The following is an 18,385-nucleotide window of genomic DNA, read 5'->3' on the forward strand; positions in this document are numbered from 1 at the left end:
AATACAAACAGGATAAAAAAGGACATTTTCTTAGATAAAATTTCATGTTGACAACACAGAAGAGAGAACAAAGATAATTAATCAACACCATCTGATTAGTTCACTTTCATTCTTCCTGTAAAAGCCATAAGCAGCCTCATTTCATACTTCTCCAGCAAAAATAACATTACCGGGAAGCAATGCCAGCTTATGTTTGTAAGTGAAAAGAGAGCCAGTGTATCAGCAGCAAGTGATGTAATGGCAATTACACACACTGCTCATTCCCACGGCTGCAAAAGGATAATTTCTCAGGATGACAATGCCAAATGCTGCAGGACCTAAAGTTCATTATTAGGACTCTCTCGGAAAGTAATTACTGTATGAAGTTTCAGAGAAGTCATTTTAAACATCTTAATAAGTATGAACACATCTTACCAGACACACCTGTTAAGTAACAGAACAAATGTCTTTTCTGTGGGAAAGAAACAAGAATTTGTTCTTTTGGCACAGTTTAGAATCCCTTTTCAAATCCTTACATGTATGGGTTGACAAGATTTCGGAAACAGTAGCATATTTTACATAATAAAGCCTAGTGGAAATCAAAATGTCCAATCAGTAAGTGAAACAACTAAACTACTCCTAAAGTAAATGAAAATGAGTTTTTGTTATTATTTGCAGTTATTTTGACATGGTGTATGGACAGAAATTGGAATGAGAACTATGAGTTTTTTCACCTAATTCCTCAATGAACAAGCTGTATGTACATGGACAAACGTAATTACTCTAGTAATTACTCTAGTTGCTAGACTAAGAGATCCATGTCTTCATGAAGTTTTGCATTTATTAGAACAAAACATCTAAAAATCACACCTTTCATTTAACAGATGTAATCCTTGTCAGCACTGGAGCCTAGCACTTCCGTCTGAAGCCCAGACAGATGTAGTCTTCTGGATCTCACCAGCAGAAGAGATTACAAGCCCCAGCTGGCCTGTCACACATCCGTAACAGAGAACATCACCCTCACTGCTCTGCCAAAGAACAGGCTGTTCATAGGCCCTAGTTCACTTCAGCAAAAAAACACGAGGAAAAAACAGTCAGGCACATTAGCTTGGCAATCCCTTATAGAACAAGAACATCTATTCACAGCCTAAATCAGTGCTGATACTGAATTTAGATGTTTTTGAAATTCTGCCTACCTGTGAAATGCTGAGAATATTAAACAATCCCTGAAATTATTTTAATTGCATTTTCTTGCCTGAAATTGTACATCCTTGAGAATATTTGCAGCAGTTTCAATTTTGGTGGTTTTCCCTTGTTGAAAAGAAGCAAATAGTGCAGGAGTATCAATAAGATACATTAGCACAAGCCGGAAGTCTCAGTCCCAATTACATTTCATACTTAGATCTTTTAATTGTTACTGGATGACTAGTACACACAAGGACTAGAGATTCACTGGGACTTTGGTAAAGGTAAGAACAGATCAAGTAGTTATTTGATCCAGAACACCCTATATGCCTACCAGGACACCTTCTCCTTGGTGCTACAAAAGAAGGAAACAGGCAGCTCTCCTCAAATCAGGAATTGTGCAGGTAAATATGAGTTAACATGAGCAGCTAGAAACCTCTATTGCTTTGGTCTAGAACTCCAGGAGGGTAAGAGCAGTCAACTGCATGGGCCTTGCTGGACAACTTTGTTTCTGAGTTACTGCTGCTCCTGCTATAATACACCTTTCAACCAAAGAAAGATATAAAATCTGCAGCATGTATCCTACTGTACAAATCTATCAGATCCAAGTTCTCGTTACTATGTAGGACCAGATCTAGAGCATCTAGGTCTCCACAGTCTCAGACAATCTCTTTCCATGGTTGCAAATCAGATCCAGAAATACTCAGGCCAGTTATGCAGAAAGAGAGGTACTGGCTTTTCTTTGATGGATTAAAACATACAATACCAAATTGCATTCTGGCCTGGAAAATCACTTACAATTACTTTTATTCTCAGGGGCTACTGAAAATACACTGTATCACACAGCAATAAATTCAAGGAATAATACGACTTCAAAACAAAATATTAAAAATATATATTTTTTTTTTAAATTCATAAATTGGTTAAAAAAAAAGCAAGCTTAAATGGCTTAAGCTGCATGACAATGTTGATACTAAGTAATTCCAAGTGAATGACTTGTCAACATTATGATCTTAGGAGAAACTCTTAAAAAGAAAAAGGCATACATTACTCAATTTGTAAAGGTGTCATGTATTTATTCAGCTTCCTGGCATGTTCTCATTTTCTCTCCAAATAACACTTACTCACTCCTTGACCATATTCAAGTACTGAAGTGACTTGTTCAAATTAGCCACACATGATGACCCTCAAACACCTGATTAACAGTAGCTAGTTTAAAGCCCATCCTTGAGTGAGGACAGAGCTGCTTTTCCTCTTCCCACAGCATTACTTTGTACTTTTCTCTATAAAATTTCATAAATTACTTTAATCAACACATATTTCAGAAATGGGTGAGTGTAGATTTCTGTAACCTAAATAATCTCATACAATCTCTCATATTAGTCTTCATCCCCTTTTCCAGATTCTTTAGGTATATCCAAAACAAAGGACATAACAGGAGCTTCACTGGCAACCTCCTCCTATTACAAAAATCAATCATTTATCCCTTGCTTTGTTTCACATATATTAACTATTTGTTAATCATTTACTAATTCCTGGAAAACAGAGAACCCTTCTTCTTGAAGAGTCCTAGGCAAGAAATCTTGTCACAGTCACCTGGGAATTCATGTAAAATGCACCAGGTGAATCATCACGAGGTACATATTTATTCTTCAAAGCATACTAGTAAATTTGGAAAGTATGACTTTTCTAATAGTCATGTTATCCATTGTTTTTCAAATGTCATTTAATAGCTCTTACATATCCTAGTCATTTACTTGCTGAGGCTCTGAATTTTATTATGGTCAGAACAGCTGCAAAATACTCATTATAATTGTACATTCATGTACTTCAAAACAGGCACAATTCCTATGGCTGCCTAAACACTTTGTTCTTTTGCCTCTAGTAATGATTCCAGTTCACCAGTTTCAATCAGCTCCCTAGCCAACAACTCTAGTTGCATGTCCCGCAATTGTAGGTGGTGGGCACTGTGCAGAGACCCTGCCAGCAAGGATTCTGCCACAGCTGACAACTCTTCATGGGACTCTCTTTGCAACAGAAAAAACATGTACAGCTCCTGAGATGCTGGTTGGGTTACTGTGCTGCACAACTGTAAGAATGGCAGGTTAAACATTTGCAGGTATCCCTTGTCACATTAAATTGTTAGAATTATCCTTTGCATGGCTCTGGCCTAGGTCAACCCAAACAATGCTTCAAGGGAACTTGGAGGGCACTTGGACTAAGTAGCATTTCCATTACCCAGTCTGCATCTGGCCCTGGGAGGTCAGAACAGCTTTAGACACCTGTGCTCCATATAGGTGAAAGTGATGCCATACCAACTGCCTCCACTGGAAGACACTCATCTCTTACCTACTTGCACAGACACAGTCATAGATCTGCTAGATGGCTAATATCCTCTCTAAGGGGAATAGCTGAAAACCACACTAGCTTAATTTAGAGAGTAACATTTAACTACAGCACTGAAGTAAGGCACAGATTTACAGGTAAATACATGGCAGCATAAGGAAAAGCACTCTATAGCTCAGAAAAGATAAATCAGTATTAATACAACCTAGATTGCTAGAAAATATATTCTTTAGAGCTCATTACTTATATATTCACTTTGAACTTTGCAAATGATTTACTTAAAAAGCATTCCACAGCTCCTCAGGCAGCTCCTCCTCTTCTTAGTCTTCTCCTTCAGCTTTGAAGCAAAGTTTAGAGGCCTCTAAACAGATTTAGAATTAGGGCATAATGGGTTTGATTATCTTTTAGTGGGGCTATTGAATGTGCTGCCAGTTAACTTTCAAAAATTCATAGCTACTGCAGGCTTTACATGTCTATGTGTAACATCTCTTACACTAAATGCATTTAGATATAGGACATTATCATATTCATAAAACAGGAAAGCTTCATCCTGAAGTAACTATCCTGACAGTTACTTGCAATATACACTGGAAACAGCTCAGGATACAGAAGTGCCATTTATATACTCATTTTTCAGAGCAAGTCTGTATCTTACAGAACCCCAGAAGCTGTGCTGGGATCTCCTTCATTTATGACCACAATAAGGCAAGTACAAACTTGGATGGCTGGATAAAGTTTAGGATAATTAAAAGTTATCACAGCCCCTGCATCAGGAAAATAGAAATCAATATCAAGTTACATCAATTATTTCTAGGAAAGAAAGATTAGGCTTTCTTAGGTTCCCTTTAGCATCTATTTGAATTTCTTGCAACAATGTATTTTGAATTAGTAAAACAGAGAAAAAGAAGCAAAGTGGATAGATTGAGTTGTTTACTAATTTAAAAAATTACAAAAATTAGAAGAAAATAATTTTTTAAAAAAGCAGAGTTTCATATTCAGTTGGTAAGAGCAGAAATCAAGATGATGGCACAGCTGTAGATTTTTTTCTGCAAAACATTACAAACAAGCCTACTACAAAAAGAGACAAATTATTATTTAAATTGAAAAGTTGCACAAAAATAGCTTTACTATTACGTTTCATTTTTAGGACAGTATACCAACCTTAGAATGCAAAAGCAAGCAATATACAAGGTCCCATTTGCCGTCAGAAAGGAAGTGGACTGCAAGATCTCAGGTAGAAGTTTGTACAAATAATAGTCAAGTTTTCGTTTCCTGAGAATAGCTGCAATCTGAGGAAGGAAGAAGGAAAAAAAAGGGAGGACAAAGTTTAATTCAGTTAGGTTCTTTTTTACACGCTGTAAAGAAAAATAAGAAAGGAAAATGAGACAAGCCCACTTAAGTAGTAAAACAAAGCCTCTTAAATTTGCTGGGTTTATGAAAAATACCACCAAGATTTCCTTTGAACTTGTTCCAGCCGTTACAACGTTTATACCAGGAAATACATCAAGCAATCCTAAATAGGAAGTATAGGAGGAATTTTATTACCTTGTTACCACTGGCCATAATTGTCAGAAACATTGTCTGCCAGATATCAAAACTTCTAAGATGTGGTAAATTTACACCGAGTTTTATCTTCAAGACAACTGGACTATCACATAATTATGGTCAGTCATTATCACTAAAGTAATCCAAATACAGGCCTTACACAGTGTCTATGAAGTAATGATGCGTTTTTAAATCTCTTCTACTCCAATTAACCCACTGCAAGTCCTCCAAATAATGTTCGCCATTTGCTGGGAAGAACAACAAATTCCTGAGAAATTTTACTGAAATTATGTATTATCTAAAAAACTGCCTATAGCAGAAAACTGGATCAACCTAAAAAATAAACATTCTTTTTGGCCAGTTTAATGTATGTCTCATGTATTATAAAGAATATCTATTTAATGACTCAAACACTGAAGGTCCTCAAACCCTTTTTTTTCTACAGAAATTCCGCAAATAGCTGATGTGGAAGTGTAGCAAACCAGGCTCATCTCAGAGGTACCCAGGGGTAAGACCAGAGGCAACAGACCAAGTTCAAATATGGAAAACTCAGATTAGACCTGAAGAAGAAAAATTTTCATTTGAGGGTGGCTTAATACTGGAGCGGGTTGCCCAGAGTGATTGTGGACTCTCCATCACTTTAATCTTTTTAAAGGAGATCCGTTAAACTTAATGAGAAAAGTCCCCAAGCAACCTCATCTAACTGGCCTTGCTTTGACCACAGGTCAAAGGTCCCTTCAACCTGTGTGCTTCTGTGACTCCATGAAAGTATAATTTGGGTCCACCATGAGACAGATTCTATTGTTTTTTCATTTTAATAGCATTATTATCTTCATCTGCACTGATCTCCCAGGGAGTCTCTAAACTGGCATGAGTTTTCAGTCAATGCTTAGAGAAGTTCCAAACAGAGCAAGCTACATACTGCTGGTGCTGACGAGAACAAAGACAGACGTCTTGTCAAATTGGTACTGCCAACCTCTCTCAAAGTCTTGGTTGTAAGAGAGAGCTATTCTTCTGAAACACTGTCCACTCGTACTGAATAGCAAGCAGATGCCATCAAAACATCAAATCAGAGATGAGGCCAGGGATTCTGGTAAAACTAACTAAAGAAAAGTTCTGCCAAAATCTGTTTCCAAAATGAAGCTTGAACTAAGGATTAAGAAAAAATACATGCATGAACAGACTTCTGAAAACAGATTTACACGTTACTTAATCAAGTGTCAAGACTGCTTAAAGCATAATGGATTAGGCAATAATGCAATCCAGATAATCTACCTGTTGAAGGAAAGTCTTAATATAACTGGATAACTAGTTGCTATCTCCTCAGCTATTTCTAGCATGTTGTATGAAGGTCACAACACTGGAGCAAAATAACATTTTTTTTTCGTTTTAAGAACATAGCCTTTATATCTAAGTGTGAAGCCTTGCTTCCTCAGACCAAAGTGTCAGAAGTGCAACACAAAAATACTGGTATCTTATATATTAATGTTAAATCAAAGTAAAAAATTTACTTCTGTAATGTCTCCAACAAGTTTTAGATTAATGTAAATTTCTGGTTTCCCTTCTCTTTACTATCCTACTCCCAAGTGAAAAATAGCAAAGAACCAGAAACAACAATACATAAACCATTCAAAAGAAAATTACTCACGATAACTGAAAGAGATGTATGCGTGAGAGCAATAGAGCTTGATGCACACCCACTAAAACAAAAAGCTTATAATTTTCTAAGGGCTTTATAGACACCAACTAAGCTAAATGTTGTGTACAGCTGAAAACAGGTAGGAGTAGACTATGGAGTTCCTCTCCTCCACCACCAATGGTGCAATTACATGGAAAATATACCAGAGATACTTCCTGGCACCACTTTGCTCTCCCTATCAGTTTAACACATTTCAGAAAAGTATTATTAAAGTTGGGGTTGTAAAGACAGAAAGATTATAAAATCTGACGTCAGACTGCAGCAGTTCATGGCTCCCACTGGGATACACTTCACTCGAGCAAGCTGGGAGGACATTGTGATGAAAATCAAACTCTTACAAAAATGCACTGCTCAGGCTTAGCAGTGGACATCAGTAGCAGACAGCATGGAAGGAGAAGGCATCAGGACATCCAGTAGGTACTTCCTTGGCAAACTATTAATGTCCACGAAGATGCTAAAAGATGTAGGAGGTTTGTAAGTAACCTGAGACTCCCTGAAGAGTCAGACAGACAGAAAAGAATCTCTCATTGACCTTATGGTCTTGGCTCTCCAGCTACAAAAGGAGCACAGGAATCCTAGGACACCTTGATTTGGAAACCTCAGGGTGGTCTGTACCAGGATCTTAGTGTTGATAGTTGTAAAAGTTAGTTTGGGCTGTTACTCCCTATGAGAATGAAGGACTGTAATTCTGACGTAACTCATCCAAACAGTTTACTACTCTGTATCCGGAAATGGCCCAAAACCTCCCATGGCTCTTTTCACCCTCTCCATAATTTCTTAGTTTCACTCTTCTCTTTTTGCGATGCAGCAACAATAATTTTACAGAATAAAATTCTTCAGTACTTAAAAATTATTGTACATGTTCAGCTTTAGTAAGACAGTACAGCCACAAGTGTCTGCTGCTCAATGAAACACAGACACAATGCTGCCTCCCCTCAATCTCCCACTGCCTGTGCTGCCTCATCTCACCTCCTAACCCAGCCAATCCACCATAATCTAGGGAACAGAAGCAACACACTTCTCACATTACTCTAAGACCATCATTTCAGCGGAGAGAAAAGCAAAATCCATGTCCAGTGCTGCGTCTCTCCCTACTTTATTTCTGAAGCCATGGTGCTTCTCCTGGCTATTACTCTTTAAAAGAATGTCTGGAACCAGGGAGAGCAGACTCTACTGAATGCCAGTGGATTCAGAAACAGGTTTCACTTTATTCGTGACTTCTCCAGGCAGACCACAGCAATGCAGCCTTACCCACCTCAGGGTGAAGAATGCTCCAGCACTTGCCCTGACTAACAGCATCTTAGGAATACAGATCTGCTGCAACTTCCTACTCTGGCTTTCCACAAAATACTGAGTCACTCTTAAAATCTCCTATGCTTGCCAATGACACTAAAGTAACAATTAATGACACTTGCTCAAGCAGATTTGCTCTCTGCAGGTAAAGAATGTCCAGGTTTGAAAGACTTACATAATGTTAAAAATTTAGCTATTTATTGTTCAAGAAGAAGTCCCACCCTATTAAGAATTAGGCATTTGCATCAGGGTAGAGTATAATCCTCCTTGTAACTTAATTTGCAAGAATTCCAAACCACCTGGAAGGTAATAAAGAAAACCCACATTTCAAAAACTAAAATTGATTGTTTTCCTTTCACCACAGTTTCAGTTTTCTTACACTAAAGAGAAACTTTAAGCAGTAGTACAGCCTGCAGAAGCAGTCTTCATTTGGCCTATGTAAAGCAGTAAACAGACTTGAGTACTTATTATCCACAGTCCATACCAGCAGCTGAGGTGTTTGCCCATAACAGCTTTTGCAGCCCTTCCTGCTATTTAAATTCATTTTCTTCTCTCTCAAAACCAGCAGAACTCAAGCTATCAGAGCTCTAGAAACAGGATAGGGAGTCCAGCTTTGCTTTTTTACCTTCTCATCTTCTAATACAGACAGCTAATAAATCCTGTCTTTCCCAATCTCTCATAAGGAACACTTTTCTAGATGCTCAACACTCAACAAGTACGAGCAAAGGGGAATTTAAAACAAATCATGCACTGCCACAGGGCAGATGGCCTAAAAATGTCCAAAGTTTTTAGAACTTTCTAATTTTCTTTTATTTACATCCACAAGTTCTAGCTCTTGGCCCCCCTTCAGTCCAGTAGTCTGCAGAAAATGCAGATACACTGCAGAAGAAGAAACAAATGAATTGCAGTTAGAGGAAAGAAAACGATCAACAGGGGCACAAAGGATTAATCTGAAAGAATCCTAGATATGTCATCATTAAAAACATAAAGAGCAGAGATAAAAAAAGGTAACAGAGAGAAAGTTTCAGTAAGAAAGCTGAAAGTAACATATTGAATTCCTAAAAAGATCAGTTATGTTAAAATATTACGAAATAGTCAAAAAAATTTCAAGTTGCATTGTTAAACTGTATAATCTGTGTATCACTGGATATTATGAGGGTAAGAGTAGGTGCATCTGGACAAAATGCAAGTAGATCACAACACTGCAGTTCTCAGACAACCAAAATTTACAGCTGCAGTCAGACAAGACAAATACATTACTCTTTAATAACATATAAAAGTGAGAAATTGATTTGATAAACTATATCTTGTGTGACATCTGTGCCCTACACACACAGGAGGAAGGAGCAGGGGATTAAATACCTGCCAGCCTGACTTCCAGAGAAAATATTTCTGGCCCCAAACATGATTAGTTTGGTACTAAGAATGTGGTCATGCAAAGCCTCTTGAATAAGAAAAGTGAAGCATGCAGGAAAGAAAATTTTCTTTCCACACCTGAAGACTGATCCAGCACTGCCTGGTGTCCCATTACCACCTGTGGGAAAGCTGAAAACAGAAAAACTCTTGACTTATTTTTAAGAAAAGCAACTTCTTTCCTTGCCTGTGCACACAACTTGAAACCCAAAATTCAACTATGCTTTATGCAGGCCTGGCAGTGTCAGGAGGCTTTCGGAGGCAACACCACACCCTCATTCCTTATAAACACAGGGAAAGAACAGCAGGATTAACACACGACAGCTCCCACAGCGGAAGACATCACCAAAAACAAACCTGCCCTGCAAAATCCTCAGATACTCAAGCACCAAAACTATCCCCTAACCGCTGATTAGCTTTTATACACATAGCCCAGACTGGGAGATTTCTCCTTCTCCTGGTCACAAACCCAAGGTAAACTGCCCACAGACTTCCTCTCCAATGATAATTGCCCCATTTCCCCTACAGTTTGAAACAAGCTCTGATGTAACTCTTACTAAAACCCTTTGGCCTTTACCATCTTGAAATAGACAGGAAGTGTTCACATACATGAAAAACCCTATTTAACTCATTTAAAAAATTGCTATGAAATTATACTTAGAACAGGGAGAAAGACCACAAGAGACAGGCTTCAACATCTCTAAGACTGTTCTCATGTGAATAGAAATGAGGGTAGAAGAAAGCAATGTGGGGTTTAGACATTTTATGTGCAGTACAATACAGAGGAAAGTTGGAACTAGAGCACCCCTCAAATCAAATACAAATACTCCTGAAGTAATACACCAGTCACTCCAAGAATAAACATTGTTAATGATCTGAACTCTAAGATCTACTGTATTTTATGTGTGAAGCACAAAAAAAAAAAAAAACAAACAACCTGGTCAGTAATAATAAAGAAATAGACAGAAAAAAATATTTTCTGGCATTAGCAACAGAATTCACACAACTGCATTTTGACTCTCCAACATAAAAAAATGTAACTATGAAAAATCAGCCCACCAGTTTCAGGATAACATCAGTTTGCAGAATAGCATTACTAACTCCTTTTTTTTTTGCTTTTAATTTAGTCTTTATATACAAATGTTAAGCCCCACAGAACTAAGAAATCAGAAAGTATTTATTCTGGCCTAACCACCGAAAGAATATATGCAATTCTAATACCACCCTTAAAACACAGCCACATGGTCTAGAGCAAGACTTTGAAGCAGGCTATCAGTGTTCCAGCAGAAAAGGAACAGGAGACTCAAACCCAGCCTTTGCCACGATCTGAGGCAGCAGCCAGGCCCGATTATTTTAACGATGTGTCATGTAACGCCTACAAGTATTTATCATCCAACCACAATAACCTCAGCTTCACCTCCAGTACCCTCAGCCTTCACCTATATCCCTGGAACTACAGATTCCACAAGAGGCACTGCACACTAAGGATGGTTTGACTTAATGAATGCGTTAATTGGCTGACCAATGTACACAGTCTGACAGGTTACACAGAAGGATAAAAAAACCACAGACCTTGTGCCAACTATGCTGTCATGTACAACATCATTCTTCTCTGCCTCCTCCATCAAACCACCATTTAAGTTTGTACAAGGTATATTTCTTTAAGAACACTACCCCTCCATCAGATTTTAAAGAAATTAGACAACACATACAGCACTGATTGGTGAAAAATGGTAAAAAGCACTATTGCCACTCTACCATTCCCTCCCAATACACAACTAAAATCAAGCACATCATAACAAACTTCTATTGAAAAGGAAAAAAATAAAGGAAAAAAAGTAAAAAAACCCTACAGAAATATTCAGTTTGCCAAATCTCCAGGAAGGCGGAGTTCAATAACATTTATAAGCATGGCTATCTGTCATGTTTAGGCACCTCTAAAATGCAAATTTAGAGATGATCAATAATGCTGTGTACATGGTTTATACAATCCGTATGCTGCAAGTCATTAAAAACCCAAGGAAAATTTTATAAATTAAGCCACGTGTGCATGCTAAAAGCAAAGCAATCCCCAGTATTTAAACCAATTGAGAAAATATCTCAGATTGCTCAAGTGGCAGGCTGAGCTACAAATTTATGTCAGATTTTTTTCATAATTATATTCAACTATTTACATTTTTCATAACCGTTTGCAATTGTGTATGAATTTTACAAGAACATTAGTCCTTTGCTTTATAAAAATTATTTTTAAGTGCTTTGGAGTAACCTAACCTCAAAGTGCCCCCAGGTAACATTTGGGTTTTGAAGACACTTGTTCAAATCAGTAATTTGTTTCTCATGCCTCCTCTGAAACACTCAGATTTGTTTTTCCTCAATTAGCTTGTCCCTCCTGATTTCACAGATTACAAAACTTGGCTTCCAGATTGTTTAATTTTCCTGCAATACTCTGAGGAAGAGTGTGTGCCTCCTGCTCTCTGAGTTCCCCTGTCTCTTGCGAGATGTTATCTGAGGATCTCTGTCAGCAGGTTGGGTTGTTTCAATTCAGCTTTTTTCAAATTTTCCGTATCATCCAATGGATCTAAAAAGGAAACAAACAGTACTCATGTGCTCTTTGAAAGACACCTAAACTATGTTCAATCCTGGCATCACTCTCATTCCATGACAACTTATCTTTACCATTTGTTTCCCTTCTACTTAAATGAGTAGGGGACTATTTCTCGTTCCTCTTTAAGTGTCTAACTCAGCATAATTTCCAAGCATTTTCCTCCCACCCTGAAAATCTTGCACTCTACTATACAGCTGTAACAACTTAAGGGAACAGATTTACATCTCCCCCATAAACAGACCCTTTAACAACTTCTGCTGGTTCCCAGTATTTGTAGTGTCTTTACCAAGATCTTTGCTCAGTCAAAGTTCAGTCAAGGTAGAGGCTTTCCCTGGTTTCCACCATTCCATGATGCAGGTTCCTTGCATCTTTGAGCATAAATTCTTCAGTCCACCTAAATTCATTGTGTGATTCTTTCTAAATTCTCAGTACCTCAGCAAAAGCTTATTTTCAATTTATGAAAGAATTTTATAATGTGGCCCAAAAGCCACCTGAGCAGAGCAGAATGATCACAGCCTGAAATGAAGAAGTCTCAGGTTCTTACTTCAGCAACATTTAGGCTAGTTTTAGTCATATTTAACTCAGTTTCCAGAAGAATCTAAGGGCAAGAAAACACTGACCTGCATGTCATTCATATAACAGCAGAGATACAGGACACTGCACAGTACTAAGATGAGCAGATATCCAAAACAAGGCAATCACACACCACTATCACAGCAACTACAGGTAGCTGCTGTCCTGACAGAACAGAGATTCTTAATGGCCCAACCCAGAGATCCAAGCGGGCACACAGAAGCATATTCCAGAATAACAATAACATCCTTCTTAGTCTCCCCACCCTGCTTCCAAATACACATTGGTTTGCAGCACAAACAAACAAAAAGCACATTTTAATATACCCAGCAATTCTGGACTATTTTAGAACACAATGTGGCCAGTGCAGCCTTCTCACACACCTCAGAAAGATGACACGTGACAACTCTGCCTACAGTGTCAGACAAGAGAGGATCCATTTTAGTGTGAGCTGCTCCCCAGCTTTGCTCAGGACCAGTTCAAACAGCTCTCCCCAAGAGAAACTGCACACAAAGCACACCTGAAGCAGCAGCAGCATGGCCAGTGTGCACTGTCCATCCTTGGGGACAGCCTGCAGCCCAACCCTACAGCAATGTGCTCATGGCCAGGAAAGTGATGTGAGACTCACACTTTGCTCTGCCTCACCTCGACCTTTGGCTGGTGATTCTGTCTTCCATACAACAGTTCTCAAAATAATTCAGTAGTGCAATAATTAGAGTTGTTCTTGTTATTACCTCCAGTCAATTAGTGATCTACCTGTGAAGGGACTTGCCAGCTGCCACAAGCACCTTGCACTACAGCTCCCTGGCCCATGCTGTACTCGTACCAATGTCCTTCCCACTGATACTGTCCATTGCTGGCAACATTTGTGTCTCTGACAGTATGATATACAACACTACCCTATTCCTAAGGAGCTTACAAAATAAATAATGCAGATTAAGATACAGAATACAGATACTGAGGGGTCAAATAGGGCCTAGGAAGACAAGAGCACTGGAATCCTAAGTAGGAGAAAAACCTTTTGACACAGAAAGAGAAAAAAAGCAATTGGCATCCAAGAACCTGAAGGTTATTTATAAGCACAGCAAGAAGCAGATATGGTGCAAGTATGAAGACATATTAAAATAGAGCAAGCCCCAAGGAACATTAAAAACTGTACTGGAGCAGCAGACTCTGGTCACATCTGTTCTCCTAAGGAATTGGCTGAACCATCCCTCGGTCCAGAGGACATGTGAAACAGACCCGCTGGCACCCACACGGCACTGGGCCTGCTGCTCCTCTCTATGCCAGCACATCTGCCTGGGAGAGACGCGTCTGGAGTCAGCCAGGAGCAAGCCGAAAGTCAGACTGAACCACAAAATGGTCAGTGCTCAAGCTGTGCCCTGGCTGTGTCCTTCAGCAGCAGAGGTGAAGGAAAGGTAGCAGGTGTAGGGTGAGAAGGGGCTGGTGCTGGAGAGGAATACCTGTGTTTGAAAGGAAAAGGAGAAGGACAGAAGTTAAACTGGAGAGGCAGGGAGGGACCCTATCTTAAATTAGGTGAGGAAAATACATGATCAGACTAAGAGAAAGAAAAGGTGAATGGCACGAATGACCCTTGCCATCCTGCAGGCAAAAAGTTAGAAGAATTACCTCAACAGCAAAGTAGCAAACAAATGGTTTTTACCTTATTTCATTAGGAGAAAATGTTACCACCTGATCAGATTATCTCTGATACTCTACAAAGACTTCATAAAAACAACTAAGCACACCTATCTACTGCAAAACTATCATTAAACAAGTGCCTAAAACATAAAAGCACTCAGGAAAGAGTGGACTTTGCTTTAATGCATGTGATAAATGCCAGATTACCCATGTGAAATCAACAGAAATCTTGGGAAACAGAAGCAGAGACAACTGAAAGCCAGTATTCCAACCCTTCCCCAACTTCACGCCATTTCCCTGTCCAATCATTCTCTTTTCCTCACCTCTATGAATTCCTAGAAATCTGAATTCTTCAACTTTAAAAATACAAGATGACAGCTTCACATTTTGTGTAGCTTTCACTAATCTAAAAAAGAAGTATAAGTGGAACAAAGTACAGCAAACTCTGACAAAGGACTTCATTAAAGTTTTAAGATATCAAGGCAGAAAGTTTTTAAAAATTGTAATTATAAGGCTTATGGAAGTTCGGGGTTTCTTTTGGAGGTATAAATGTTAAGCCACTTTAACTGTTGTTTTTAAGTGGGTCTCAGAAGACTTGCATATTGGGACACTTGGGTTGTGAAACACAAGCAGTCTTAATTACAAAATAGGCATTCTTGTCAGCCACTTCGTAAGGGGAGGGGCAATTCAATTTAGATGTAAAACCTGTTTTTGCTAAAGCAATCAATTCATACTGGAGCAAAAATAAAGACAGTGAAAGTACGACTCAAGGCTATCCTTTTCCCAACTGAAAAAAAACTCAAGCACAATTACTAAAAAGAGGAAAAAAAAAAACAACTAAACAAACAGTACAGAACTACTTATAAGCAAAGAATCTATACAACCACTTACTGAGAGCCAGTATTTCACTTATCAAATACTAGCACCACTTAATTTGACTCCATCAGTCCCCACTGACTGAAGAGCAACAAAACATTTAAGAGATGTGGAGTGTAGCTGTTTTGAATTTGGACTCTGGATTGTAACTGTCCCTAACCACGTTCTCTCACAGAACAACTTCTGACAATTTATTCTCATCTATTCATTCTCATTCATCTCTACACAAGCTTTTGTGAAAGGAAACTCTTTCATCTCCCTTCCTTAGTTATTAGCTTGTGTCAACAGGACGAACAATCAGAAGCCATTTTACAGGCTTGACATAGAAAAATGAAGTGCATTTTTTTGTTGCTGAGCTCTACCAAGGACTGGGACTAAGCACTACCAGAAACATTCTGAACATGCACTGATATGACTATTAAGATAAAATAACTTAAGTCCATCCCCTTACGTGAACCTCAGAATACAGAAAAGGTCTGATCGTTCGTGTTGTCCAACTGTGATATTTCATTTACAAATACAAGGTTTTCAAGCACAGCTGTAAGTCCAGCAAAGAATGAATTTTGTGATGATTCTCTTAATTCAGGACTGTCCTTTCCCTGCCAAGCTACTTAATGTGGAAAGCCTCTGCTTCCCCCTCTGCAGTCCCCACTGCACCCTTTCTGGCTCTGACGCTCGTCAAATTCTGCTTAATAAATCAATTCTATTCATTAATGTAGCTGAAAATTAGCCCAGCTAAAAGCAGGGTAGTAGCCTCTTCTGGGTCAGCGAATGAATCAAACCTGCTCATGGAAAGATGAGGTCCAGGACACACAAAGGAAGAAGTACAGTTATGTGTCTGGGAACAGAGGCTGGCAAGTGCTTCCTTTCTCATTAGACAGCAGCAAGATTTTAGAGCAACTCAGCTTTTAATCAAGTTAAACATTGTCAACAAAAACCTAGGAGAAATTAAAAACTGCAAAGAAGGCAGTGTAAAAACTGATGCAGAGGTTTTACAGTACAGCAGGACATTGGTTGAGAAGGTTCACACCCCATTCTGGGTTTGTGACAACATATAACTGTTTATGGGGTCACAATGCAAAACATACGAGGAAAACATTTTGGATTTTTAGGTTTGAGGGTTTTTTCAGAGAAATAAAAAGTGGGAGCTTTCTCTCTAACCCATGACTGCACAACTGAGTCAACTGTAACAGAGTTACGAGCAGAATCTCTTGACCAGGTTTGGCTGCTGGGGAACTTTGATTTAATTATGGAATTGTTTAAGCTGCTTTATCTTTTGCCTGACAGATCACCACTATACCTCTCATGGCTCATTTCACGCCCATTCTCTGCTGGTACAAGTATTTATGCTCCCATAGAGCAAAGCAGATCAGAAAATAGATACAAAGAAAATAATACTGGGGAGAGGGAGAGGAGGAGATGGAGTGTTCTTTATATTCATTTCCTGATCCAGCTTATTGTATGCTCACACAAACAGCTGCCACTTGTGTTTGCATCAGTTCAGAGTGAAAATGTTTACTGTCAGACATGACAACTCCTCAGGTTCACACTGCTACCAATTACTCTCTTTTTTATCATACTAATGGACGTTGTCACAATTTTCACTCAAAGAGCACTTCAAAGGGAGCTTAACTGAGTTATGTCAGGACTGCCGCAGCCCCACTCCTTCCTTTCTCTTTATTACATAGCTTGATAATTTTGTTGCACCAGCCCCGGTACAGAGTTGAAAGTGCAGAGTTTGGAGACAGCTCAGTAGCCAGCTCACCACTCAATCCCCCATGTGCCACCAGAGGAGAAGCACAGAGGTGAAGACAGACTGAAGTGCTCACCTGCAGCGATTCCAGCTTAGATTGGCTTTCAGAATATGTTTACACAGATGGATGCAAATAGATCCCAGCTCCTCTACCGACACCCTAATTTGCTGGAAGTGTACCAACTGCAACTGAGGTGATATAACCAAGTCTAACTGCATGCCCAAGCTAAGATACCTCACCTGCAGGATACTCTCTGAGTACCTACACTCCTTCAGCCTTGATGTATTTTTTTTTTAGTCTTGCTTCATTATGCAATGGACTTTCCTAGATCCTAAGGCACTGATTACCAAGGTGTCTCCAACAGCAAGACACACGTGCATTACACTTGCTACTGCCGAAGACACGATGCCAGCCTCCCAGGCAAACATTAAGTCTTTTTATCTAGGTATCATATGTAATGGAAGAGGGCAAAAATATGATGTTCGGGCTGTGCCTGTGCCCTCCTATCCCACCAGCTTCACCCCTCTCACAGCATGTTATGCCTCCAGAACCCACCATCCCCTATGCCCTTATTCTGCCCTCGTAGGCCCAGATTCAACACACTCCCCGTCATGCTCTTCCCCTCTCAAACATCTGGTTCTCCCCCGCAGACAACCCTCCAACCCTCAAACCAAGCTGTCCCCACTGCCATCCCTCTGTCCCCAGCACCAGACCTCCTCCTCCCCCCAGTGCACCCTTTTTGCTCTTCTGCCCCCTCACCCCAAGGTCAGGCTGCCCCTTGACTTCTCCCCTCCCAACACAACCTATTCCCGCTCACCCCAGGGCAGACTCCCCTCGCCCTGACACCGCTTGTGCCCTTCCCAAACACCGCCAGTGCCCTTCCTGCTCGCCTCGGGCCAGGCTCTCACCTTGTCCTCTATACCCCCCTCTTTCACCCCAGGTCAGGCTCCTTCCTGCTCTGGTATCCTTCACGACGTTCCACCCAAAACCAAGGCCAAGCTCCCCCTTCTCCGACACCCCTCTTGCCCTTGCTCCCCCAGGCCAGCCCCCGCTCTAGGCCGGGCCGCCCTACATACACACCCACACCCACCAGGTAGAGGGTGCCGTAGATGCGGAGGGACTCAGCCAGGGCGCTCTGTGTGACGTGCAGCACAGCCCAGGAGCACTGCGGGTGCCAGGTGTGCCCGATCTCGTAGCAGCTGTGGGGAATGGACTTACTCAGCGCCGCCATCTTTGCAGCGCGCGCGCGGAGCGGAGCGCAAGGGAGGGGGCGCGGGGCGCGCGCGGCCGCCGCGTCACCGCTGGTGCCGGGGAAGAGGTCGCGCGGGGCGCTGCGCGCGCCGGGGTTACTCGCGGGCACGGCCGCTCTCCCCACACTCCCCCCCCCGCGCGCCGCTCGCGTGAGGCCCGCAGCCAATCGGCGGCCGCCGGGGAGCGGCCGGGGGCGGGGGTGGCTCGAGCCGCGGGGGGACGCGG

General features: G+C 40.5%; 1 protein-coding gene across 2 annotated transcripts in view; it reads right to left on the bottom strand.

Moving 5' to 3' along the window:
- TMEM135 (transmembrane protein 135) overlaps nt 1–18,178 on the bottom strand; it is a 171,679-nt gene extending 153,501 nt beyond the window's left edge. For both annotated transcript variants that reach the window (XM_017819714.1, XM_017819713.1), the window contains exons 1-2: nt 18,000–18,178; nt 4,672–4,799 (exon numbers count right to left, since the gene is read on the bottom strand). In XM_017819714.1, the coding sequence (XP_017675203.1) occupies nt 4,672–4,799; nt 18,000–18,140 (269 nt within the window). In that variant the 5' untranslated portion in view covers nt 18,141–18,178. The remainder of the gene's footprint in view (nt 1–4,671; nt 4,800–17,999) is intronic.
- Nucleotides 18,179–18,385: the final 207 nt, after the last annotated feature.

Source organism: Lepidothrix coronata, unplaced genomic scaffold (assembly GCF_001604755.1).
Source record: "Lepidothrix coronata isolate B3197 unplaced genomic scaffold, Lepidothrix_coronata-1.0 Scaffold76, whole genome shotgun sequence".
NCBI lineage: Eukaryota > Metazoa > Chordata > Aves > Passeriformes > Pipridae > Lepidothrix > Lepidothrix coronata.